We start from the raw sequence: 27424 nt of genomic DNA on the forward strand, positions 1-27424 counted from the left end.
CTGTGCTTCCGGTGTCACAGCCGCAACCTGTTGTAGACGATAATGTGTTTGACATCATGCAACGGGATATGTCTACAGCGGTTGCCCTGCCGGTGACGAAGGTCATCCTACAGGCAGTGAAGGAGCCTTGAGCAAAGCCTGCTTCTACACCCATGTCGTTGTGAAGGTTGGACCATATGTACCATGTCCAAGAGTCCAGGGCTGAGTTCCTCTTCAGACACCCGAAGCCAAATTCGGTGGTCGTTTCCTCCTCGTCAAAGGCCTGCAAGGCGCACTCCTCTCCACCAGACAAGGAGGGAAAGAAGCTGGATAATGTCGGGAGAAAGTTCTATTCTGCTGGGGCACTGGGAGTAAAGGTATCTAACTATGCCGCGTGCATGGCTAGATACCAATACTCAGTATGGGAACAGCTAACCCCCCTCCTGTCTTCCCTGAGTGAGGAGAAGAGGTTAGCTGCAAAGAAGTTGCAGAAGGAAGGCTTTGCTGTAGCCAAACAACAACTGGCTGCAGAAAAGCACATGGTCGATGTTTCAGCAAGGACCATCACTTCTGCCGTCTGCCTCCGCCGCCACTCCTGGGTCAGATCTATGGCTCTCCAGCAGGACACCAGGGCCTTTGTTGAAGATCTGCCCTTCGAGGGTGAAGGCCTGTTCAGCTCTACCTCCAACAATGCGCTCCAGGAAATGGACAAAAGTATAAAAACTTCCAGGAACCTGGGCGTACCGGCATCTTCCAGAGCTGCGAAACAGAAACAGTGGCACAAACCTTGGGCAAAAAAGCCGTACCAAAAAGCAGTGGAGACCTCGCTCTGCTCAACCTGAGAGTAGGTCCCCATACAGGGGGAACAACAGAAACCGTTATGCTTCACAGACCACTGGCAAGTCCAAGGGCACTTGCCTTCAAAAGCAGGGCCTTTGACTTTCTGGCAGCACGTGTCACCGTCCCCTCTTCCACTTTGTCTGTCCGCCTCCCCACATTCCTGTTGGCCTGGGAGTCCATCACTACGGACAGGTGGGCATTTTCCATTGTAGCGGAAGGCTACAAAATAGACTTTGCTCAGATTACGAACCAATCTGTGGTAATTACTACTCCCCCTTCCCCACCTCTGCTGGCGGAGGTGAGCAACCTCTTACAGAAACAAGCCATAGAGAGGGTCCCGATGGAGGCCAGTACGGGAGGCTTCTATTCTCGTTACTTCCTGGTTCCCAAGTGGGACGGGGGTCTAAGACCAATCATGGATCTTCGGAATCTGAACAAATTCATTTTGTACCAGAAGTTCAGAATGTCCACTCTGCAAACAATTCTGCCCCTCATCAACCAAGGGGATTGGATTGGATGGCAATGCTGGACCTCAAGGATGCATACTTCCACATCAGCATCCATCCTGCGTTCTGACGTTTCCTTTGGTTTGCAGTAGGTTCTCAGCACTTCCAGTTCAAAGCTCTTCGGCCTGTCCACTGCACCTCAGGTGTTCACGAAGATGATGAGCGTTGTGGTTGCCCATTTCCGGCTTCAAGGGATAGTCGTCTTTCCATACATCGACGACTGGCTCCTTGTGGCCGAGTCGAAAGAGAGTTTGTCATCCCACATTGCCGTCACTCTTTGTCTTCTCAACACCTTGGGTCTGCAGGTCAATTTGGAGAAATCACACCTTACTCCATCAAGGACAGTTCAGTTCATAGGGGCTTTGCTGGATACGAACCTTCATCACGCGTTTCTGCCTCAGCAGAAAGCGATGCACATTATCAACCTTGTTGAACTTCTGCAGAGTCGAAAGTGGGGCACGGCGCAGCAGCTGCAGCGGATGCTGGGGCTGATGGTGGCAACTACAAGCTTGCTGCTCTTTGCGAAGCTGAGGATGAGAGGCCTACAGCTTTGGTTTCTTCGTCTGTTTCGCCCATTACAAGACTCACCTCGAAAGAGGTTTGTAATTCCACCTGTGACACTTCAAACACTGCAGTGGTGGAACTCAAAGGACAATATTTGTCAGGGAGCTCCCTTCCATCTACCTGCACCAACTGAGACCATCACGACAGATGCGTCTTTATGGGGTTGGGGGGCCCACATGGACGATCTGTGTGTGTGGGGACCCTTGGCCTTTGAAATTGGCTCACTGCCACATAAATTACTTGGAACTGCTGGCAGTTCATTTTGCTCTTCGGTCTTTCCGCCCCATGGTGGCGAGGAAGATTGTTGCTCTGCTGTGTTACATCAACAGGCAGGGAGAGACAGTCTCTCGATGGCTTTGTGTGCTGGCGCTGGATCTGTGGTCGGAGTGCCTGGACCACGACATCTTTGTGAAGGCAGCGCACCTCCGAGGGGTCCTCAACTTGCAAGCAGGGGTGTGGCTTCCCCGCACGAGTGGGAGTTACAGTGGCGCTTCCTCAACCCGTGTTTCAGCTCTGGGGGTATCCCCAGGTGGATGTCTTTGCCACAGCCGAAAACCGGAAGTGTCCTCTGTTTTGCTCCAGAGGGGGCTCAGATCCAGAGTTGTTGGGAGACTGTCTGCTGTTCCCGTGGGAAGGTCGGTTCCTTTATCTGTTCCCACCTCTGCCACTACTGACGAGGGTGGTCAACAAGATCACAAGAGAGAGACCATGCTGTATCCTGGTGACTCCCTGTTGGCCTCACCAGAACTGGTTCCCGATCTTGCTCCACCTGGCGAGGGGGGTTTTCTACCAGTTTCCGGCAGAACCGGACCTTCTGTCAGCTCAGGACGGTCATGTACTCCATCACAACGTGCCCCACCTGAAGCTGACAGCGTGGTTCATCGACCCTGTGGGTTCTCTAGCAGAGTCCAACATGTTTTCTTGAACAGCAGGAAGCTTTCTACCCGCGCTTCCTATGATAGAAAGTGGCGGAGGTTTCTGCAGTTCTTAGTTGATCCCTCAGTTTCACCCCAAGGGGTGGGATTGTTGGTAATTTTTGAGTTTTTGTTATCTCTGGTGGATGCTGGCCTTGTTTTTTCTTCCAATAAGGTTTATTTGGCAGCAATTTCTGCGTTCCATGAACCAGTTGAAGGGCACTCTGTTTTTGCACACCCTCATTCTAAGAGGTTTTTGAAGGGTTTGCTTAGGCTTCATTCTCCATCGAGATCACCCCCACAGTTGTGGGATTTGACTTTAGTGATGGACAGGCTGACTCGACATCCCTTTGAGCCGATGGCCATATGTCCATTACAGCATCTCTCTTGGAAGACTGCTTTTTTGGTAGCCATCACATCAGCACGCTGTGCAGGGGAGCTCACAGCTATGCGTTGTGACTACCCATATCTAGCTTTTCAGGAGTCTGGAGTGTTGTTAGCTCCTGATATTTCTTTTCTCCCCAAGGTAGTTTCTCAGTTCCACCTCAACTTGGAAGTTTGGTTGCCCACTTTTCATCCAACACCTTCCTTGGATGAGGAACGTAGGTTGCATGTTCTAGATGTGAAGCGTGCTTTATTGTTTTATTTAAGTCGCTCCAAGAGTTTTCGTAAGGACCACCAGCTTTTTGTTTCTTATGCTGCTCCTAAGTTAGGTTCCAGGATCTCATCTCAGCGGCTTTCAAAATGGCTCACTGAGACTATTAAACTGTGTTATTTGTGGGCCTTTTTGCGGACACTCTATGAGAGTGATGGCGACATTGGTGGCGTTCCTGAAAGGCGTTTCCTTGACAGACGTTTGCAAGGCTGCCACCTGGTCCTCTCCGCATGCCTTTATGAAGCACTACGCGCTGGACGTGCATGCTCAACAGAGGACTCGTCTGGGAGCTGCGGTGCTGCAAGCAGTTTCTTCTGGTTGACCGTCTTCCCGCCTCCAGGTATGTCTTGCTTGCTAATCTCCCATGAGTGTGAAGCACAGAGACCATGAAGAAGATAGACAGGTTGCTTACCTGTAACTGTAGATCTTCGAATGGTCATCTGTGCATTCGCACTACCCGCCCTCCTTCCCCACGGCTGATGGTCTCCCTCCAGTAGGGGCTTCCAGCGGTCAGGAAGGAACTGGCGGGATCCTTGCGCTGCGAGCATGTGCACTGAGATGCCTGCGCATGCCCGTTGGTGCCGAGCACGAAAAAAATCCCGGGCTTTTTAGGTACCGATTCGGGGATCGGCACAGGTGCTCTATCCCATGAGTGTGAATGCAGAGATGACCACTTGAAGATCTACAGTTACAGGTAAGCAACCTGTCTTTACCTTCTGCTTTATTCTTTCAACTGTAATTTGAATGCCAGATACCCAATTTAATCTGGAGCCTAATGTGTGCAAAGTAGATGCTCTACCCCACTGAGTCAAAGCTCAGCTTAGTGGCACAGTTTGTATTAGCATTGCAGATTTTTAATATGTTCTCCAAAACAGGACCCTAAATTTTGATATTTGAGTTCTAGGAACTATATTTCAGACTCTGGAAATTACACGTTGGAATCCTGGAACTTTGTGTTCAGTTCAACCTTAGTTTTGAAAAAGTATTTAAATGTAGCTATGAAAGTGTATTTCTCATTGAAAGCAGTATTGTGTGGAGAGACACCATCTGCAGTTAAATGTGCATTCTGATGAATATTTAGAGGCACATCAGTTTTATGCGAATAGTTTCTAATCCATGCAATATGTACTGGTGTTCTTGATTGGATCAAGATGTGTAGGTTTTGTGACGTGAATGACAAAAAATACCTGACTCCATTGTTCACTGGCAAAAATCTATTGCCATCTTCCAGATCTGAGGCCCAGTTTGGCATCAGCTGGCAGAAGAGCGTTTTATGTTGAATGCGTAATTGTAATGTTTATTAATTTAATTGTCTGTTGGGATTTTATGCTGTGAGCCACCCTGAGCCTGCTTCGGCGGGGAGGACGGGATATAAATCAAATCAAATAAATAAGAGTATTAGAAGAGTGTGTTCACATTAACCCTTAGGTGTAAATATTCTTAATATCAGATTGAAGTAGAAGATCAGGTTGTCATTCACACATGAAGCTGCCTTTCACTGAATCAGACCCTCAATCTATCAAGATCAGTATTGTGTACTCAGACTGGCAGTGGCTTTCCAGGGTGCCAGGCATAGGTTTGTTACAGCATCCACTGCCTGGTTTAAAAACTGAAGATACTGGGGTTTGTACCTGGGAACTTTTGTGTGCCAAGCAGATGTTCTACCACTGATCCATGACCCTTCCCAAATTGATCTGAATACTTTCAACCTTGATATGTAAAACTGGAATGCATGTTAAATTTAAGCCTCAGTTGGCCACTTTCACTGAGTGTGATGTATATTAGCTAGTGTACAATTTCTTGCTACCATTATTGTATCTTAACAGCTGTAACTTATTCCCAGGGCCTCCCATCAGACTTATGGATGGTGAAAATAAGAAAGAAGGACGTGTGGAGATCTTTATCCATGGCCAGTGGGGGACAATTTGTGATGATGGATGGTCTGATAAGGATGCAGCTGTGGTATGTCGACAGCTTGGCTACAAGTATGAAAAGTTCTTTAATAGTTCTTAAACATCATACCTGGTTACTCTAGATTGTTATCAAAGGCATCTATTCCTAATTGTGCATGTTCATAGTTTAAAAAATTTACTGCTTAATATACAAAGTTAAACATTATGAGTTGGATCCAGTTAGCTTTTTTGCTCGGCTAGTTCTTCTACTTATGATTCCCCTCATCTTTTCGGTGGTCAAAGGAGATCCCATTTCACAGTGGAAAAGCTAGTTGGGTACAACTCAAAGCTATCATTTTACTTGTATCAGATCCATGATAGCATTATATTTTAGACTATAAAATCTTGTTTACTCTTGAGTCATGACCTGGGCTATACTTCCTCTAAGCTCTGGAGTCTTCTGAGCAAAAATTCTGCTTCATGAGCTACTGACATAAATTAGTTTGCTCTGGGGCCATTTTTCCTGGGCTAAGAAAAAATGTGTGAACTGGACACTAAAAAACTGAGCTAGTTCCCACTAACTCAAGTCAGAGAGATCACTGGTGATGGGTTCGTCTGATTAAGAAGGGAACTGATTGACTCAATGTTTTTTCACCCAGTATGAGCTTTCTTTTGTAATGGCTATATTTTCATAACAAAGCACAATTAGACAGATGGGAATAATAATGATAGATGAGATTCAATTAACATTAATCAGGAGGCAAGAGAATGCAGATATTTATGCTATCACCTCCTGTTTATGATCTGTTTTCTTGGTTGGACTGATGGGTTGATAAGCCTTATTGATTATAGAATCATTTAGTTTCAAGTGGGTAGCCGTGTTGATCTGAAGCAGCAGAACAAAGTTTGAGTCAAGTGGCACCTTTAAGTTTTATTCAAGGTCTGAGCTTTTATGTGAGGAAGTGTGCATGCACACAAAAACTCAATCAGGTCATAAAAGTGTTATGGTCTTAATGGTGCCACTTGACTCAGTTAGAGTTACGGTATTTAAAGTCCTGTATCACCTATACCACAAGCCAGCTCAGTTCTCTTTGTTTTAACTCATTCTAAAGTCTCCAAAAGATATCCTGAGTTGCTGTTATAATGGTATAACGGTAAACAGCAGGACAAAGTCTGCATTATTCTGTGCCATTTTTATTTGTGTTGCTGACAGAGGAATTTTCTTTGTCCTTCCCACAAGAGACACATTATTACATTTTTCAGCTGTGTTTGCATGTGCTGAGTTCTGCTGTGGTTCCTAGTAAGAGGGAGGGTATAGAAAGAGCTTTCTTCCATCCACACACATTTCTGTTCCATGTCTGGTTGATACAGAGATGCTTCTGTTGAAGTATTGTTGTTTTTCAAGCAACTAGTTCTTAGTGTGGCTGTCTGAATTCACAGACATCCACAGAACTGGGGCAGATGTTTCCCATCTTCACTAATAAATGGGAACTGCTGAAGTCAAGCTTTCAGTTTGTTCAGATGGGTTCCTGTTAGCTGAAGTTCTCAAATGTAGTAGAAATTTTGGGTAACTGGTATTCAAATAAACACAAAAACTGTAGTATTGTTAATGGAATGCTCAGAAGACCAAAATGTTGCTTTCTGTGTTGGTCAGTTGTGAGCAGCAAAAACTGGATTTCCCCATCTCCATATGAATTACATGAAAATGGCTATGCCCGTGGACTTGCACTTGCTCTTTCTGAAAGATGTGTGCACAGAGTAATATATCAGGTCAGAAATGGTTTACATTGGTGCCAGTGCCAGATTAAACCTTGTGGAGGCCCCTAGGCAGTAAAAATCTTGGGAGCCCCCTTGCAAATTATCTCAATGTCGAAACACCCACCCTACCACCCATGGCTCCCACTGCAGCCGGCAGGCACCTTCTCAAAAGCCCCTTTGACAAAGCTGCGAGGGAGAGGCAGAGAGAGGCAAACTTGGTGACAATGCTAGCAGCAGCCTCACCAGGCAAATTGGGCAAAAAGTGGCTCAGCTGCTGGCTGCATTGTGCAGGCTCTGATGGCTGCAAGCAGGGGGAAAGCTAGCCCGGGGCCCCTAAAGGCATGGGGGCCCATAGGTCAGTGCCTACTTGGCCTAATTGTTTATCCGGCCCTAATTGGTGCTGAATATGAATGTCCCACATGGCATAAAATGCATTTTAAATGTTTTTTTTCATGAATGAACAAAAGTGCAGCTGTCTGTCTTGCAAGTCCTTAAACTACAAAAACCATTTCTGTACTAATTTGTATATGAACTAGTTTGTACAATGCCAAAGGTGGACAGCTGCAAAGATGCAGTTTGGTTCTACTCCTCTAAACAGTTTGGTCTGGCATACCTTTGTTTGGCAAGTTTTGTGCCCAGTTAGAATTTATAAAGAAAATAAGCAATAAATCTGCAAGTCTCGCCTTAATCTGGAACACTTACTATGTATAGGTGGAAAGAATAGGGGAGGAGGGGACTTGGGAACTTGTGCCCAGCACTGGCTCAGCCAAACAATTCCCATGACAGTAGATCCAATGGTCAGGCTCCAATTTTATCTGTGTGGTCTGACCATCCTGTCCTTTATAAAATGTTAATTCTGATATTTCTATTCATCTTTGCTATTTCTGCAGAGGGCTGCTGGTTAACAGGGCCAGGAAGGAATTTTAACCTTGATTCTGATTGGCTAGCAGGTCTGGGGTTTTGCTTATCTGTGTGTGGTTGATTGTACTATTAAATTAGCACAACTTGGGCTGGGAACGTAGGCCAGGGGGTGCAGGGTTGGGGTCCCTAAAAAGGTAAAGGTAGTCCCATGTGCAAGCACCAGTCGTTTTCGACTCTGGGGTGACGTTGCTTTCACGTTTTCACAGCAGACTTTTTACAGGGTGGTTTGCCATTGCCTTCCTCAGTCATCTACACTCCCCCCCCAAGCAAGCTGGGTACTCATTTTACTGACCTCAGGAGGATAGAAGGCTGAACCTTGAGCCAGCTACCTGAACCAGCTTCCACTGGGATCGAACTCAGGTCGTGAGCAGAGGGCTCCGACTGCAGTACTGCAGCTTTACCACTCCATGCCACGGGGCTCTTACATGACCCTTTAAAAGCGGGATTGGGGCATGACCGTCAACTTTGGGACTGGTATGTTGGCCATGTCCCTAAGAGGCTGGTAGCAGGCAAGAGCAGTAATTTCTGGACCTAAGATTAGCTCTCTTTCCTTGAGGATTGGAGTGGGGGGAGCATTCACTGTCAGCAGTTGGGCTATTAGCTGCACCTATTTTGCTTAGCCGATGCTATGCCAAGACCTAAGGAACCTGTAATCAATAAAGCTATGACCTGATTTTTCCTCAGTCCAGTCATTCTTTTCTCCCTCCCTTTCATTCTCATCTAGAAGTATATATAGAAGTAGTTATTCATGTAAATATTGCTGTGTTTTTATCTCATGTGTCTTCTGGAAAGCCTAGACTTGGAGACATATTGCTTGTTTTTCTTATAAATCTCTTATCTCATGTGTATTCTACCATCTGTTTCTTGAGGACAGCACACTTGTTCTCCAGCTCCTTCTCCCTCTCTCCCAGACTGATTACACCATCCAAATTCTACATCTGTAAAGCTTTAGCCAACACATCCAGAACACCTGTAAGAGGAGTAGATATTTCAACCCTCAGGAGGAGAGAGTGGTACCCAAAAATGCACAAGTTAGCCACCTGGATACATACACCTGGACAATTTTTATCTATATAATCTATCAAAGGAAAACTTTCCATTGTATGCATATGAACATCTTCAAAAGTGGCCTTCTTGGGAGTTGTTTGGAGAAGCAAATTGTAATGGTGCAAAGTGCTCACAATACAGTATGTATTGTATTGCATGTTCTGTTAAAGATGATCTTTGAAAAGAATCCTGCCCAACTTTGGAAACCACATATAACAGAGTTTCTTTGTGTGTGTATGTGTGTGTGTTTAATTTCACTATGCATCTTTTCTTTCCTTACATAATCCATTCTTAGACTTTTTTCCATGCCAACAGATGACTCAATTAAAGTGGTTTCTGTATACCGTAAATCTCAGCTGTGCCATGAGAGATTCTCTTTAGATGGCTGTGACTTACACAATTGAGGAAAATCATACTCTGAGATCTTCCTATGTAGGCCTAAATGCTTGCATGCACCAAATGGAAGCTCTGCTCCATCCCTTTGAACCATATAACCCAGTGCTTTTGGAACTTCTCTGCATTTAAAAAAATGATTTGCTGTGCATTGTGTGGGCCTATATGAGAGCCAAAGTTGGTGTTAGGCATTTAAAGTGAATGGCAGCTCTGAGTCTTGGGAAATGCCTTTTTTTGTATGAATCTGCCTGGGGATATGTAGGTTATATTTAGAGGCCTTCTTTATATTATCTTACTATTTGAAATACAGTACCAGGGATTTTGTTGTTTGAAATGCTTGTAGCCTGCTTTCCTTTTTATCTGCTAGCTGATTCAGTTTTTAAGGGTTTTGGGGTTTTTTTAGGTTATTTATCTTGTGTGAAGTTTTAGACATTGGATCTGTTTTGAGTGCAAGGATGCAGCATGAATTCTTTTAACAAATAAATAAATGGCTTCCTTCTTTCCTCTATTGTGTATAGCAGAGCTTACTCATGTTCTGACATCACAGTTCCACCCCCTCCCCAGCCCAGGTGATTCAAGGGTAGGTAAAATGTTTTTAAGGCACAAGATAAGTTCTGCTAGACATTAAAGAGATAAAGGATGGGAAGTCACATGAATGCATTTTTAGTTGCAGCTGCACAGTTTGTATAACATAGCGTAGCCCTGACCTGTCCTCTTTTCTTTGTTGATAAATTATCTGGAATTGGCTGTGAGAAGTGAAGTGTCTAGGTTTGCAGATGATGCCTAAATTATTTAGGACTGCAAAAGCCAAAGTAGATTGTGAAAATCCATGGGTAGCCCAACCAGGGCCAAGGCAAACTAGGTATTTGCCTGCAACTCTGGGTCTTAAAGGGCACCAAATTAGACAGAAGTGAATTTCTTTTTACTATTAAAAATATTAATCTGTTAATATTCTTCACAGTTTTCTCTATATTGAATATGGGTGTGTGTGTGCCTAGGATAGCACAAACATTTGAGCTGGTCCTGTGACAAGCTAATCTAGAGGATCTTTCCAAATTGAGTGAGTGTAGAGCAGCGTGTCAAACAATTATCAATGGAAATTAAATGTAAAATTGTGCATAAAGGTGTCTGAACTGGCAGTGAATGACCAGGAAAGATATCTTGCATTACAGCCCTAAGAGTTACACCCTTCTAAATCCATTGAAGTCTACGGACTTAGAAAAACACTATTCTGTTTAGGCAATCCTGTTGAAGTTACAGTGGGCAGTTCATTGCAAATATTGACAGTGTGTATCAGGGGTAATAAAGGAAAACTTTGTGCTAAGAATAATCAAGCAGGGTATTGGAAGTAACATGGACAGTATTGTGATTTCCTTGTATACATATATAATGTGTAGTTCTGGTCACATCTATACAAGGATAGTGGTGAGTTACAAGGGTTTAGAAAAGGACAACCAACATTTTCAAGGTATATTAAAACATTTGCCTTGTTATGTAGAAATAAACTGGCAAATGTGATAGATGTTTATAACGTGGTGGATGTTTATGAAATGATGGAGAAGATGGATTGAGAATCGGCCCCGCATAATACTAGAACTCAGGGGTATATTGATGGGCTGTAGATTTCAAGACAGCAAGAAAGTACTTTTTCATGCAATGCATAATTAATTTGTATAATTTACTGAACAAGATTTTTCAGTGGCCACTACTTTAGGTGGAATTAAGGGATTATAAAAATAGGTAGGGAATAGATCAGTCAATAGCAGTTAGCCATAATGGTTTAATGTACCGTAATCTCTGTGTTCAAAGGCTATGTTTTCTGAATGCCAGTTGCAGGGGCAAAACAGGGATCCTATGGTATATGTGGCCTGCTTGTTAGCCTTCTGGAGACATCTGTTTAACCTCTGTGGGAAACAGGATGGGTCTTTAGTGTGATTCAGCAGTTCTGCCCTTTTGTTTTGATAACAAATATCCCAAAGCCCCAGTAAACTTGTAGAGCTAGTAGTATGACTTTTTATTGTTGTCTTTGGCTTTAGGTTGATTTTCTTGAAGAATGTTTAAATTTGTAGATCACATCAATAAAGGAAAGATATGTATTGGGATGGGGGAAATTATTGGGTGCATGCATGACCGCCAAGGCTAGGCAGACTTTTAAAAAATCAAGATGATAGTTTTCTGTAGCAAAATAAACACTAAAATTTGGCAAGCTATCTGGGCTTCAGTTAATATTTTTCAGTTGTCTCATCAGTGAGCTTGCCATAGCTGACAATATTTATAGCAGAAAAATGCAGTGCAAAGAATACTAGAGCACAGTTGCTATAATGGGAAAAAATGGTGTCAAAAGCATGAATACGTATGGCAGTAATGGAAAAACATTTTTAAAAGAAACAAATTGGTAGAGTGGAGAGCAGAGACAGAAATTGAGATCTAAAATTTGAGTGGGTTGATACATTATAGAATGTTGCTTGAATATAAATATATTCATACAGTACCATGTTTACTTGATGTGATATTTCTTCTTCGATTAGAAAATAATGGAGAATTAACACTTTCAACAGCCATTCTACAACTTAAACCTTGACAAGAGGTTTTTTTTTTTTCAGCTGATACATTTTGCCTCAAGAAGGGTAACTCACCTGTGTATTTAAATGGGTGTGTCTGTATAATGCAAAGTGTAAGTGCAGGTGATTTTCATTTTCCAGGCAGGATTCTGAGTAGACCTGTTTAAGGCAGTACTCTTAAAGTCCAAAAGGTGAAGGAGGTGCTTCTTTCCCTTTCCCCATTTTCTGAAATGTTCCGCCAAATATTTTTTTCAGCTGAGATTATCACATTTGAGACTTGCACTGCGCTTTAAATTTATTGCAGACCATTATATATTAGCTTTTAGCAGCCAAGCACTGCAAAGTGTAAGAAAAAGTTCTATCTAGGTTAGGATTTGACTAAAACATTATGCATATTTACTTTTGAATAAATCCCATCTGAAATCAGTGGAGTTTATTTACAAATAAACTTTTATGGAACTGGTTTGCATGTTTGATTATCTGTCCAAGTTCTGGTGCAAGATGACTTTTATGATGGTCCAGTACATGTAGCTGGGGGACATTAGGAAATGCTGTAGCATGTCTGCATTTTATGACAAGATTGCTCAGGAATCTGTCACAATAGTGCTTGTTCCAGCATGAACCCCCCCAACTTCAGAGCTGATTATAGCTTTTTATTTATTATGAAAAAACTAGTTACTGAGTATTACTGTTTCAGAAAGATTGTAAGCTGCTCTGAGATTCTGAGTGAAGAGCAGTGTATATCCAATCTCCTCTTCTACTTTGCTGTCCTCCTTTTCATCCTCCTCTTTTTCTTTGAAGCTGAACAGGATTGGCCCTGTTTAGTACTTGGTTGGGAGACCACCAAGGAAGTCAGAGGTCACAACAGAGGCAGGCAATGACAAATCATCTCTGAATGTCTTTTCCATGGAAAACCCTACAGCATCTCCGTAGGTCAGCTGTGACTTGATGACGCTTTCTATCATCACCAGTTTCTGGATTGTACCTAAATGGATCATTAAGGAAATAATTTCAAATTACACAAGAAAAGAATTGAATGAAAGTGGAAAGGCCCTAGTTTTGCTTGACAGCTATTAAGGTTGCTGCCATTTGTTTGGAATATAAAAATCATTGACTTGTGATACTTACCATATATAAGTAGTGACTTGATATCCCAGTCTTCTCCAGTTTATTTTTGTTTTAATTTGAACCAGAGGGGGAAAAATACTACTACCACACTCACTTACCTTTCCCTAATCTGGTGACAAGGAAAGGAAGAATTACCTCTCCCTCCTTCCCACCTACTCCTTGCCAGGAACCATGGTAAATGTGGATTTTTCTAGGTGTCTGATAGATGTGCTCTTTACATCTGGGTTGCTGATATAGAAGCATTCAAGACAATTTTACTTGTAAGTGTTTTAAATTGTAGTATTTGTATTATCATGTTGTAAGCCGCCCTGAGACACTTCGGTGCGAAGGGCGGGGTATAAATCCCAATATAAATAAATAAATAAATAAATAAATAAATAAAATAAATAAAAATGGAAAGGATTAGGCCACCACTCGAACTGCAATAGCAGCTGGAGAAGCAGCCAAGATATAAAGGGGTTTGGAGGACCACTTTTAGGGAACCATGAAATATTTTCGTGAAGAGAGAATCAGACATTGTCATGTCCCTGATGATGCCAGATTTTGTTGTAATTGGCCTGTAATAAACCAAACTGTGTTTTAGAAGGACAAAACTGAGAAGGTATAGCTCAGTTTACAAAGCACACACATCAAGTAGTGATGGGAGCTGTCTGTCCATTACTACTTATGATATTTAGGAGATAGTCAAATGTCATAAAAGTTAGGTTAAGCAGCATGCACAAACTGTTGTCCTATATAAGTCAGTCTCATTGTGATATAATCCATATAATAGGAAAATTTCTCAACTTTAGACCCCAGTAGTAGACAGAGTTGTGAAATGGCCTCCTGTACCTTGTAACTGTCTTGTAGATAAAGCTCATACACATCCTTGAGCAGCTGTCTGGGAATTGTACATTCCTTGCAATATCTGCAATCAGTGTAATTATTCAAGAGGAAGAAAGTCTTGGAACAAGAAAATACATGTCATTTGTGGGTTAAAAGTTAAACCTATCATTCTAGGGCTATTGTGTAAAGATGAATATATAGGGTTGCTAAATTCATTGAAGCATTAAATTTTCTGGCATATTTGTTCAGGGCAAGAAAATTGAAATTTCTAGAGATCATTTGACCCTGGACTCTGGACTGTCAGGTACCTGTCCTCCCAACACAAGAATTAGTGGCCATTGGCAATTACTTTTAATATTTCTTTCCTCTTCTTCGTGGTAAATGTGATTGAATTATAAACACACACACACACACCCCAGGAATAACACCCATTGTGAAGGAAAATACAACGGGCTCTAAAAAGAGGCTTTGGGTGAGTGCCCCCCACCCTTGCTGTCTTCCTACCCACCCAAGTGAACACATTCACTCCCACCCACCCCCACCTCAAGGGGAACTGATCTTTGCCATCTGGAGAGCAGCTGTAATTCTGAGTGATCTCCAGCCCTCACCTGGAGATTGACAGCAGTGGTTTCCCAGGAGGAAATTGCTGTTTGCAGGTGGAGTGTATGGCATTGTGCCTGTCTAAGATCCCACCCCTCTCCAGGCTCCATCCCTTGAATCTCCATGAATTTCCTAACCTGGAAATCCTAACCTTGGCAATCCTATCTCCTTTCTTTTATCTGCCCCTCTGACTTCAGCTTTCCATTGCCTCCCCCCTTCCTGCAGCCTCTACATAGGAAAAGGACAGTCTTTCTCCATGAGAAGGGGATCAAAGCAGCTTATATCATTCTCCTACCCCCCCTTTGATCTGCACAATAACCCTGTGAGGCAGGTTAGGCTGAAAGTCTGTGTCTGGTCCAAAATCACCCAGTCAGCTTCCACAGCAATAACCTGGGTCTGGCAGACCCCATTCTGAAGCTCTTGCTCCTATACCCTCCTCAAACTACACTGCAGAATCTCCATGAATTTCCCACCAACATGGAACTGGCAGCCCTAGTCAGAACTGGGCCCAGTGAGTTCTCCCTCAGAGGCCTTTAGTGATATCTTTTAGACGAACACTCTCTGATAATGTTATTGGTTTTAAGCACAGGACTTCAATCTCTCTCTTTCTCTGTTGTGCTTTCCTTCCTTCCCTCCCTCCCTCTCTCTCTGTATCTGGTCTGGCTGTTTCCCTTCCAGAGGAGGAGAGGGAGGAGCCTTCAGCCAATCAAGGGAAAGCTTTCTCTGGCTCTTTCCTTCCTCATCCCTCCCTCAACCAATCAAGGGAAAGGTTTGTTTCTCTCTTGTGCAAATCAGTGGCTCAATCCTTTTCTGTCCTGGGGCTGGAGGGTGGGGGTTGCTCTCCACTGAGATTGAGCAACTGGCAGCTCAACCAATGGCTGGAGGGGTGGGGGTTGCTCTCCAATGAGATTGAGCGACAGCCAGCTCAGCCAATGGGAGTTTAGGTGAACCTGTGACCAGTCTGTCTGAGAATTATATTATAGGGGAGATAATGCCTGCACGTAATGTTCATATCCTATTGGTTGTCCCAGTGACTATTTAACTGGACATATTGGGTTTTTGTTTAGAAAGATTACACTTTTAAGTTTGATTTAGAAGTTAAGTGGGTCAGATCCTTAAGCTCTGCTGATACATAGAGTTGTCTCCCTTATTGATTTCAATGCTGCTTGCCTGTGGATTTCAATGCTGCTTGTCCCCAAGCAAACTCCACTTAAATTAATCCAGATAGTACGGTAGCATTTTAAAATGTATTTAGAGGTCTTATTAAACACGTTTTCAGAAACTGCTCAAAGCCATTCATAGGCAGCAGTATCAATAAAAGCAATAAACAATGTAAAATAAAACAAAATTATAAGCAACTAAGGAAAACAAAGAGGTAACAGTCCAGTTCCAAAAAAAGGGGGGAGGGGTGAAGGGGAAGCACAAAATTACAATTAGTAAGATAAAAAATACAATAAAGAAATCCCCTACAAAGCAGCGGATAAAACTCTCCAACATGAACTGCTCTTAAACTGGTGGGCAGATTCATGGGGGTAAGCAGTCCTTCTGCAATGAACATGAATTTGAGCAAACTTGGAGGGCGATGGAAGATAGAAGGGCCTGGCGTGATGTGGTCCATGGGGTCACAAGGAGTCGGACTTGATTGAGTGACTGAACAACAATGACAAGCAGTCCTTCAGATATGCCAGGTTCACAGTGGTAGAGCATGTGTGTTTCATGCAGAGAATTCCAGTTTAAATCTTAGGCATCCCTAGTTAGATCTCAGATAGGAAGGGTTGAGAAAGACTTAACTCTGTCTGAGACTTAGGAGTTTCTGTCAATTAGAGTAAATAATACTGTGCTAAATGAACCAGTGGTTTGATAAGGCAGCTTTGGGTGTTCAGCTATACGTGTTCAGACTATTTAGAGTTGTAAAACTTTAAATACTAGCACTTTGAATTGGGTCCAGAAATAAATTGGCAACCAATGAAGTTTTTAAAGAACTGTCAGGATACATTCTTGCACATCATTCAGTGTCCTTGTTTTAGAAAGCTGCACTAAATTTTTACTAGAGAGTTGGGAAACGTGACAGTAATTCATTGTGAGACATGCAGAAGGACATTGTCAGTAACATGCATGGTTTGCCCTTCCCTATTATATCCTCACAATAACTATGTGAGGTGGATAAAACTGAGACTACTCTAAGATCACTCAGCAAGCTTCATGGCAGAGAGGGGATTTGAATCCAGGGGTGAGATCAGACGTTCATAAAATCCCGCTACGGGCATGAGTGGAGTCCGGAAGCATGTTGGATTTTAAGTGGTTGTCCAAATGTCAGCATCTGCAAATGGTGGTTAGCTCGTTTGAGTCCCGCATTGAGACGACTGGGGCGCAGACTAATTTGATACTGCTTTAAATCTGGAACAAAATTCTTCTGACACGTAGTGCTCGTGCTGGAAAAGTAGTGTCAACGGACTAGCAAAACTGTTAAGTGATCCGACCCATTTAAAAGCGACGCGCTGCAGATAGCGGGCATCACTGCGCCTGTGCTAATGCAGATTGACGTCTCATGAAACGAGGTCCGGTAGAGCACTCTGATCGACCAGCGACGGGACCCACATGGGATAGAACGGGAGCCTGGCTGTTGTCTGATTGGAAAATTGGTTGTGCGGATTATAATAGAGGCGTGTTGCAGATAGATTTAATGGTGAGTGTGACTGCACCCCTGGTCTCCCAGATCCTAGTTCAACAGACCACTACATTACTATAGCTGTCACCAAGAGGCCTTAAAGATTGTTGCAGGGTATGAACTTTTGTGAGTCATTCATGAGTGGTGACTCATTAAAACTTATTCCCTGCCACAAATTTTGTTAGTCTTTGAGATGCTTCTGGACTGTTGCTCGTACTGCTAAAGACAAACTTAACATGGCTACCCACCTTGATCTATCATAGCTATCACCAGTCCTGTTTATATGCTTATACTTATATATATATTCTTATTTGCACATCCCTGATTTTTAAGTACTTTGTTTGAATATCTGGTACTTGGATGGCTTTGAAATTGGCAAATGAGACTGTGCTGTTCTCAGTGTTTACCTGCCTGCTATAGTTGAACTCAGTTGTGTGCAATGGTGTAGGAGCCTGCACAGGACTTCATGTTCCTATCAGAATTGAAAAGACACCACCGGTCAGTTAAGTGGAGGCCAATATATGACAAAGTCAATTAGTAACTAGATGTATATCTGTATCCTTTTCTGCTTCCTTCCATCTTCATATCTCAATGACCTTTACTCAATACTTTGCATCATGCAGTACTTATAGTCTGCTCAGTGTCCTACTGAAGGGTATTTGTTAGGACTTACTCCCAGGAAAGTGTTCTTGGTATTGCCTAATTAAAAAATACACTTATTCACAGAGCTGAACATGACCGTGCAACTGAACAACAACAACATTTGTATTAACTTCTTGAGAAACTGAAACTAAATGGCATCTCCTTTGTGAAGGAGCAAGGCATTATTTATGATTTTTGAAAGCTTTGCTCACATGATTTACCTGATAATTTGCAAAAATCAGCAATTTCAGAACAGATGTCCTGTACTACACCCGAGCCGGATTTGTCAGCTTCTCAAACATTAAGCAGGACATCTGCATTCCACATTCAGATGCTTAGATTGGAAGAAAGCCATAGAAATGTGCATTTTATATGTTTAATGTTCTCCACTTGCACAATTTGAACATCCTACGAGAACTCCACATTTGTTGATTGCCTTCCTGTGTAGCAAGTGCTTTCTGTGGAAGTATATAGCCAATTTAGGATAAGAAAAGCATTTTTAAAGTGCTGTATTTCTCCAACCCTAAATTGTGATGTATAATCCCTAGCAAAGCATTAAGCAGCACAAACAATGGGGAAAAAATTATATGAATCCTGGAGTATTTATTATTTTTTTGTTTATGTAAGGTGCTTAGCACAGCTGGTGTTCAACAGTGTTATCCCAAGATACCATTAATGAGACTTGCTGAAGCTTTGCAGTGACGTATGAATACACAATAAATTTGATAAATATATTCGCTTATAGAAAAACCTGTCTTTATCTGGTAAACAAAGTAGCACATCTCCCTGACTATGCCAGTTTTTCCCTTTGCAACTAATAAACTTGTTGAATGATATTGCATGTGTTACATATCTGAATTCTTAATATTTAGCAAAGTGAGAACAGCATAGTTATAAAATATTAAAACCATGGCCGATTTTTCACAGACAGATGAAATTGTAAAGCTTTTTTTTTACTACCACTTCAAATTAGTCACAGGTGGTCACTTGACTTAAATGTTGATCCACTAAACACACACACCCTTTATTTTGAAAATTAGATCTCAGGTGAAATGCTAGTTTTCTATATATTTGCAGCATGAAAGGGTGCAACCCAGATTCCTGTTCACTCCTCTACCACTGTTTGTTCAATATAGGCCTGTCATACTGCTTATCATCTTCCGTGTAATATTTCTATGTTGGTATGATTTATTTTAAACTGATATTTGTAGGCCAGCAATCTAAAAACCTGCCAGAGCTTTTTTTGAGTGGGAATTCACAGGAACACAGTTCCATCTGACTTGGCATCAGGGGGCGTGGCATAATATGCAAATGAATTCCTGCTGGGCTTTTTCAAAAAAGGCCCTACTTCCAATGAAATCTAATAAAATATACTCATGTAAAAGACCTTTTAGCCCTCCAATTCTGGCCAACTGTAGTACAGTTAAGTGAGCAGCAAAGGCATTCTATTTTTATTTTTTACCTAAAGCTCTCAAAAAATTGTAAAGATGAAGTCTGCCAATTTATCTGGGAGACTGTTCAGTACAACTGGGGCAGCCACCAAAAAATGCCCCCATTGATGGGCAGCAGTAAGGTGAACATTACTGGGGTCAGAAGAACCAGTAAATGCTGCTGTCTTGGCTGCACATGTTCATAATAGGACAGGTGGTCCTTCAGGTCCTTTTTGATCCTTTCATCCTTTCCCCTTAGCTGTGCTCTTTTGACCTTCTATTGCACAGCTTTATAAGCAAAATTACCATTTCCTTTCAGCAGCACTGTTATAGGTGCATCAACATGACATTATCTTCTAATTGTCTTGTTTCTGTGTTTTCTGCAGCAGTCATTCCCAAAAGCTGGTTTGATACAATCTTTTTGGAAAGATCATAGCCAAAGTGCCTTTCAGTGCCATCTGAGTGGAAAGCTGCACATTTTTTTTCAAGTCTTGCCTTCATTGGCACCATTTTCCTTACCTCAGTCTCAGTGGCAGCCATTTACCCCCTCCACAGGGTTTTTTGGGGGGTGTTTTTCAAAAAGTTGTAGTAACTATAGTGTTGTATTGTTATAATAATCTGTTGCAACAATATACTAGTTCCCAGCTTTCATTTAGGAAAAAAAGCTCACTAGTCCTTTTAATTGTGGAGCTATAAGGGGTAAAATATTGGTTGCACTTTCTCCTTATAACTCTCCTACAAAACATACTAATAATTTATTTTTTAAAAACAAAAACTTGGAACTAGTATATTGTTATAATAGTTTTATAGCTATTTTTTAAAAGTCTGGAGGAAAAAAAACTATGGGTGGCAGGAGGAAAATGGGAGCCATGGAGGGCTCAGGCAAAGAAGAGGGAAAGTTAGGTATGGATGCTCCACTGTTTCTGCAAATGCTCAAATGCCTCATCATTCACATCAACAGTGAGAGCTATGCCAAGAGCAAATATTACAAACTATTTCCAAAAAAGAAAACAACCTGCTTGGGACATAGATTTTTCTATATTCAAAAAGTAAGCATATCTCAAAGGTAAGTGGTTGCATGAAAATTGCATAAAAGAAAACTCTTACATTATTTTATCTGCTATAAATGGGAAAATAGGGGCTATCCATATCTGAACTGTAATGTACTGAAAACCCAGACGGTTTGAAGGCAACATTCTTTATTATGAGCACATTACAAAAGTGAGCCACGCGGCCGGGGCCCCGCATATATATACATTTCCCCGGACGGCCCCCCCGGTCTGACCAGGCCAATCCTGGTCGGTTAAACTTCCCGCCACAGATGTTGAGGGGCGGGGCCACTGGCGAGCCACATCCGGGAACCCGAGGGTCTCCTTAGGTGACCATCGCCATGGGGCCCGGCCGCTTATGTACAATACATAACATGAACAGTGACCTTGCATTTTAAACTGTAATATGCATAAACATGATTGTCACTTTCCATAAAGAATGTTAGCTCATACGTTGAACATATCCTTTTTTGTTTTTGTCTTAATTGACTTCTTAAAAATACATGTTTCTAGAGGCCCAGCAAGAGCAAGGACTATGGCATATTTTGGAGAAGGAAAAGGTCCAATCCATGTTGATAATGTGAAATGCACAGGAAATGAAAGATCCCTGGCTGATTGCATTAAACAGGATATTGGCAGACACAATTGCCGTCATAGTGAAGATGCTGGGGTGATCTGTGACTATCTTAACAAGAAGTCATCTGCAAATAGCAATAAAGGTGAGTGTTACGTTATTACTACTTTTTCTGGAAAAAGGAAATACATACATTGAAATATATTTACATGAGGGGGAAAGCACAATTTAAAATAAAATGGATAGACATGGTAGCTGACAATAACACACAGGCAAGTGCTGGGCCATTTCCTTGTATCTTTAAGCACCTCATACTGTTTCTTGTTGGAGAACTTAATCTCTGTGATTTCCTTCCTGATAGATTCTCTTGCTTCTGTGTGCGGTTTGAGGTTACTGCATCGTCGCCAAAAACGTATTATTGGTGGGAAGAATTCTTTAAGGTAACTGATATTTACGTAAATTTTTTAAATGGCAAACCCTACTGCTATGCCAGCAGAATGCTACTGAGAGGTATTGTTGGTATTAGGTTAATATATAGAAACCTCATATTCCTGCTTTCCCCTTCTTATTAGTGGTGGAGAAACCGAAATATAGTCCAATAACAATTTTTATGAGCAAGTGGCTCTTTTGCATTTTTTTTCTGAATAGCTAGTACTCACATCTATGTCCAGATTTATCCCAGTTCAGCTCTTGCAGCATTATATACAGTGGCCCTCATTTTATAGTCTACATTCCATATAATAAAAGCCCCTTACAATGTGGGATCAACTAAACACATAAATATGCTTTGCTTTTTAAGTACTGATTACATAAATAATATAATAATATAATAATAACTTTTAAATAAGCTATAACAGCCATTAAAGATACTTAGATGGATTGTTTATAAGACAAGCCGTTGCTGAAAATGATTATTATGTTAAAGTGTGTTCAGGAAATTCTTCCTTTCCTGCTAGCTCCATATTTATTTGGGAAAAGTTTGAATAAATCTTTAGTATCCTTACAGCCCCAGACTATGCATGTATATTTGGAATAAAGTCCTACGTGCTTGGGAGTATATAGAAAATGCTAGGATTTCCCATACAAATTAAAGATGGAGGTAGATGTATTTCATGCAGTGTCTGCCATTTTGGTTTACTTTGAGGTTCAGAAAAAAATAGAGCATGAACAAAAAAAGCAAAAGAACTTGGGACAAAGTAATTATGGAATTGTGATACCCTTGACAGACATAGTTTATTTTGTATATTGTTGTTTTTAGTATAAAGAATGTAACATGAGAGGATGTAAAACTGGTTTACAGAAGAAGGAAAAACTTGAGAAAGCTTGTCTTTAACCTTGAGAGTTGGCGAATGGAATTCTGAATATTCTATCAGTATGGTTAGAAAAAAAATCATTTAAAAAGAAGCAAGAAAAAAAGCTTCCATCTATATAACACAAGATACCACACAAATTGCTGTACTAAAGATAAAATAGAAGTCGCTATGTAATAGCCATTTTACAAAGTGTACTAAGATCAATCATTGTTATTCCTTCTTCAGAGGTGGATGGCCCTGGCAGGTTGCTCTGCGACTGAAATCATCCCATGGAGATGGAAGATTGCTATGTGGTGCCACTCTCATCAGCAGCTGCTGGGTGCTTACTGCAGCACATTGTTTTAAGAGGTACCATTGCACAGCTGTTAGATGGTTATGTTGTCAGGGTTACTGCATTACTATAGAAATGAGAACAGTATAGGGGAGATAAAAGTAATACTAATAATAGTGCATAGCAGTAGTATAGTTGAAGTTTTTAATTAAGTTCCTTCAATATTATATTTACATTGCATGTATTTAACACATCACAATTCATAGTTTCACACTTGAGACTTCCATTATTAGCTTTCCTCACTGCAAATATATAGCTTGAAATATTTTCACACTGCAAGACTTCATTTTTTTTGTTAAAAAAAGCAAACTAACACTTTAAATTTAACAGGTCAGCTTAATAGAAAGAAAAAAATCCACCGTATGTCACTGATGAACAAGATAAAAAAGGGAATTTTTTACAAGACCTTTTAAATGACATAATTAAAAATTAGTCTATAGCTAGGCTGGAATAGAAAATGTCACTTTCTGTGATACAGAAATTGATTTAGTTAAAAGGTATTGTTTTAAATTTAGCAGTTAGGAACTTGTGTGCAGTTAACTGAACACCAGGGCTTTTTTTTGGTAGAAAAAGCCCAGCAGGAACTCATTTGCATATTAGGCCTCTGCATTCCTGCTCAAAAAAAGTCCTGCTGAATACGAAGTGAAGAAAGATTGTGGTTAGGGTTTGTAGAATCTTTTGGGATCAAGTGCCGTGTTCTACTGGAGAAAGTTTTCCTTCCAGACGTTTCGTTCTCAGCTGCGGAGAACATCCTCAGTGGCGTTGCAGCTGGAGCAGGCGCTCAGACCTTCTTGGCTGCTGTGCATTGAGTGGGGCCAGGGCTGCTGGAGAGCTGCTATTTCTAGGCTGGAGGGGGTGTGATGAAAGGGCAATTAGTTTGTGGATGTGCCCATTGTTTGGTGGGGCTTCCTGGAAGAGTAGTGATAAGGAAACTGGCTGTTGAATGTGACCATTGTTTCGTGTTAATTGCTGGGAGGGTTGGAAGGGGTTTGAAGATAAGTAAGTAAGTAAGTAAGTAAAATTTTATTTATATCCCGCCCTCCCCCGCCAAGCAGGCTCAGGGCGGCTAACAACAGCAAAATAACAATACATTTAACAAAACATTAAATTAACCCCAAACCGATTAATACATTAGTTAAAACAGTTACTAAGTCTAAAAACATTAAGTTAAATCTGACAGTACCGTTATTAATCGACGCTATGCCTGTCAATTTGTGTAATGATGGCGGATCTCCAGACTGGACCATTTTGGTGTTTCTTTGTGGACTTGGTCAGCCGTTCATGAATGCCTGTTTGAAAAGGGTGGTCTTGCAGGCCCTGCGGAACTGATCAAGTTTCCGCAGGGCCCGCACCTCCTCTGGGAGTTGATTCCACAAACATGGGGCCGCAGTAGAGAAGGCCCGTGCATAGGTAGTCCGAAGTTTAACTTATTTTGGCCCAGGGGTGGTCAATCTGTTTTTACCTACTGACCTCAGTGCTCTCCGGGGCTCATACGGGGAGAGACGGTCCCTCAGGTAGGTCGGTCCTCGGCCATATAAGAAAGATGGTTGTTGACTGTGCTGATTGTTCTGTGGAATTTGCTGGTTGTTCTGAGACTTTCTGCAATTTATAGTCTGTAGGGTGTTTTGCAGAGCTGGGTACCAAGATTGGTGGATGAAAATGCCTTCTTCCTTTCTGTTAAAATTGTGCTGGTGTTTGTAAATCTCAATAGCTTCTCTGTTCAGGCGGGTATGATAATGTGAGACCGTAGAAAGGACTTCAGTTCTTTCAAAGTGGAGTCCTTTCTACGGTCTCACATTGATTTCTAATATTGATCTGCCTGTGGCAAATAAGTTCCAACTTTCGCTTGGTGGCTTTGATCTAACCATCAGTTTCAGTTGTAAAATTTCTTCTGGGAGTTTTTAGATTTAAGAGACAGGAGGATTCTAAGAACATGGGAAATGATGTTTTATGCTGTGCACTTTGCTGATTCTAAATGTTTATTTTGTAAATTCTGTAAAATCTATAATACTGATGAATTTTTTATTTCATTGCCATTTGCTTATGATCAAATGGTCTGTGAGCAATAAAAATATATATGATATGTAATCCTCTGTGCCATTTTCGAGAGTTACCACAAAGCTTTTTTATGTGCCAAGGGCTTAAGACATTATTTACCCAAAGTGGATAAAATATTTGTTAATGAACACAAGAAATATATAAACTCTGTGTGTGGAACCAGTTCACACATGTTCTAACTTTTAAAATTTCCTCCTGCAGTGATAAAAAGTCACTAACTATATTGAGTGAAGGGGAGAACTTAAAATAAAACTTTTTCTTGCTGTTGAAAGACTGTGAAGTGGCACTGTGGGGAATACCATCATATCATAAAGTATCTTTCTTCATAACTAAACGCAGGTGTATGACTTAAAAGAACAGACCTGCTTTTAGTAGCTAAATCTCTGATGATACATTTGAAAAAAATCCATTTTATGAAAGAAGTGTTATAAATAAAATGCTATTTTCTGGAATGCACATTTCAACTCCTATTCCATAAAGCAGTTTGGTCTGATACAGTTAAATACTACTGAGTTCTATTAAATTAATAGTGGTATGCAGGCTTAAATAGTAGGGTTTAGCCTTTGTTTGTGGATTTGTAGTGAATGCTTTTTCCGTACAATTGTAACACTATGTATTGCTTGAACATAATGCTTACTATGTAAGATCAAAAAGCTTTTCTCCTAATGACAAACTATATATATATATTGCATGTTAAAAGGTAAATTAGTTGGATGGGAAAACTTCTGAGATAGAAATTCCTTCCTTTTGGCCCAGGTTTATAACAATAGTGCCATTAACAGACACTCTCACATTTTGACATACTGCTGTTTTGTTGCTTTCACATGCTCATGCTACTCAGATCAAAGGTTTGCTCAATTTGTTAATTTTACTTTTCTGTCATTGGATCTTAAATCTGTATCATTTTACATTCTGAGCCATTGCCTACCAGCTATGCGTGGCTCTGCTCACTGTGCCGGATTCCTTGTCTGATGAAGTATGCTTAGAGCACATGAAAGCTTACGTTCTGAATAAAACTAAGTTGGTCTTAAAGGTGCTATTGACTCCTATTTTGTTCTACCACTTTGTGAAAAGGGCCCTAATTGAGAGAAGTCCAGTGGAATTCTCTTGAGGATGCATTTTTCTGATGCTGACTCATCTGACAGACAAAAGTAAAAAATAATTGGGAATGACAGACTGGGCAGGGAAGGAAGTGATTTCTGGTTGGGAAATATGGTTGTATAGGAGCTCACAGTACTTGGCAGAGGAATCATTGAGCTGTCAAAAAGGAGCAGTGGTTTGAGTCAGCGCCTATCTATGCATGTGCATGATCAACAGTTTTTTTTTAAAAAAAAAACCACACATCCATTGCATGGGGTGAGCATGCGCTGAGGTAGGATGGGTTGCAGGTTGATGTTTGATCTAAATTCTCCAGCACAAAAACAATCAGATTAAATTAGAGGCATGATCAGATTGCTCTAAGCCTGTTGTCTGAGCACAGCCAAGATATGTCTTTAAGAAAAGTTATTATCTCACATTACACAAAAGTTATTATCTCTCATTACATTATTATCTCACATAGGCAGTGCATCTCTTGACACATAGGCAAGATAGGTAACACTGAATTCATCATGAAAGTATGAAACTTGACCAGATAACTGAATGGGGATGACTTTGAATTTTTTCATGTTTGTATGAACACAGGAAGCTGCCTTATACCGAATCACATGCTTGGTCCATCAGAGTCAGTATTGTGTATTCATACTGGTGGCAGCTCTCCAGGGTCTCAGGCAGAGGCCTTTCACTTCATCTACTGTCTGATCCTTTTTTCATTTTTCCCAACTGGAGATGTTGGGGTCGGGGATTGAACCTGGGACCTTTTACATGCCAAGCAGATGCTCTACCACTGAGCCAGGGCCCCCTCCTTATGTATGGATACATAAATTACATTTAGAGTGGTCAGAAAATAGCATGAAATATTTCACTTTGGAAATCCACTTATTTAGTTCCAAAGCATCAAGAGAGATTGCTGTTTCTTTTTACTCTGTGCATTGGCTTAGCTTCCCCTAATGAAGATTGCAAAACTTGGCAAACGGGACTGGTAACATCAGCCAAACTGTGATCCTCTTACTACATAATCTCAACCCCTGGGAGAGGTGACACAGGGGAGAAAAGATTTGGCTGGGAAACTAATCCATTCCTGCATCAAGATGTTTTTACATTGCAGGCATTGCATCTGCTCTGTAAATAATCTGCCAGTGTAAAGTGAAACCATACAAAATGCCCTTCCCCAGCCTTTAACTTTCAACTTCCTTGACCAAGTCAGACTGAGTTCTTGTGGCACTGTTATTAGCTAGCCTGGACCAGTGTAGCCTAGTTTTCGGTGGTGGTGGTAGGGGAGGATTTGCATCCTTGGAACAATGTTGAGAAGCTTGTCCCACAACTCTAACCCTTTCTCAGTTGTATTCTCTCAGATGGTAATACAGGCAAGCAGAACTCTCTTATAGCACTTTCACACACACTTTCAACACACATTGCAACTGGATTTTACTGTGTGAAATGGCAGAATCCACTTACAGTCGCTGAAATGGATTGGAACTGCATTATTTAATATGTGTGAAAGCAGACTTTATTCTTTTCCAGTTAAATTTTTGCCTTCAGTCTGCTAAACTACGCAGGGTATACACATTCTGTTCTACATATAAATCAGACTGACTGGGAACACTTTTGTCCGCAATTTATTGATCTTCGTGGTCTCTGTGCTTCACACTCATCGGATAGAGCGCCTGTGCTGATC

General features: G+C 41.3%; 1 protein-coding gene across 1 annotated transcript in view; it reads left to right on the forward strand.

Annotated features, from left to right (window-relative positions):
- The window catches only part of PRSS12 (serine protease 12), an 84616-nt gene that overhangs the window by 44404 nt on the left and 12788 nt on the right, over positions 1-27424 (forward strand). The window contains exons 8-11 of the mRNA XM_060246863.1: positions 5302-5443; positions 20886-21091; positions 21308-21386; positions 22485-22607. Of these exons, the coding sequence (XP_060102846.1) occupies positions 5302-5443; positions 20886-21091; positions 21308-21386; positions 22485-22607 (550 nt within the window). The remainder of the gene's footprint in view (positions 1-5301; positions 5444-20885; positions 21092-21307; positions 21387-22484; positions 22608-27424) is intronic.

Source organism: Heteronotia binoei, chromosome 9, assembly GCF_032191835.1.
Source record: "Heteronotia binoei isolate CCM8104 ecotype False Entrance Well chromosome 9, APGP_CSIRO_Hbin_v1, whole genome shotgun sequence".
Classification (NCBI taxonomy): Eukaryota; Metazoa; Chordata; class Lepidosauria; order Squamata; family Gekkonidae; genus Heteronotia; species Heteronotia binoei.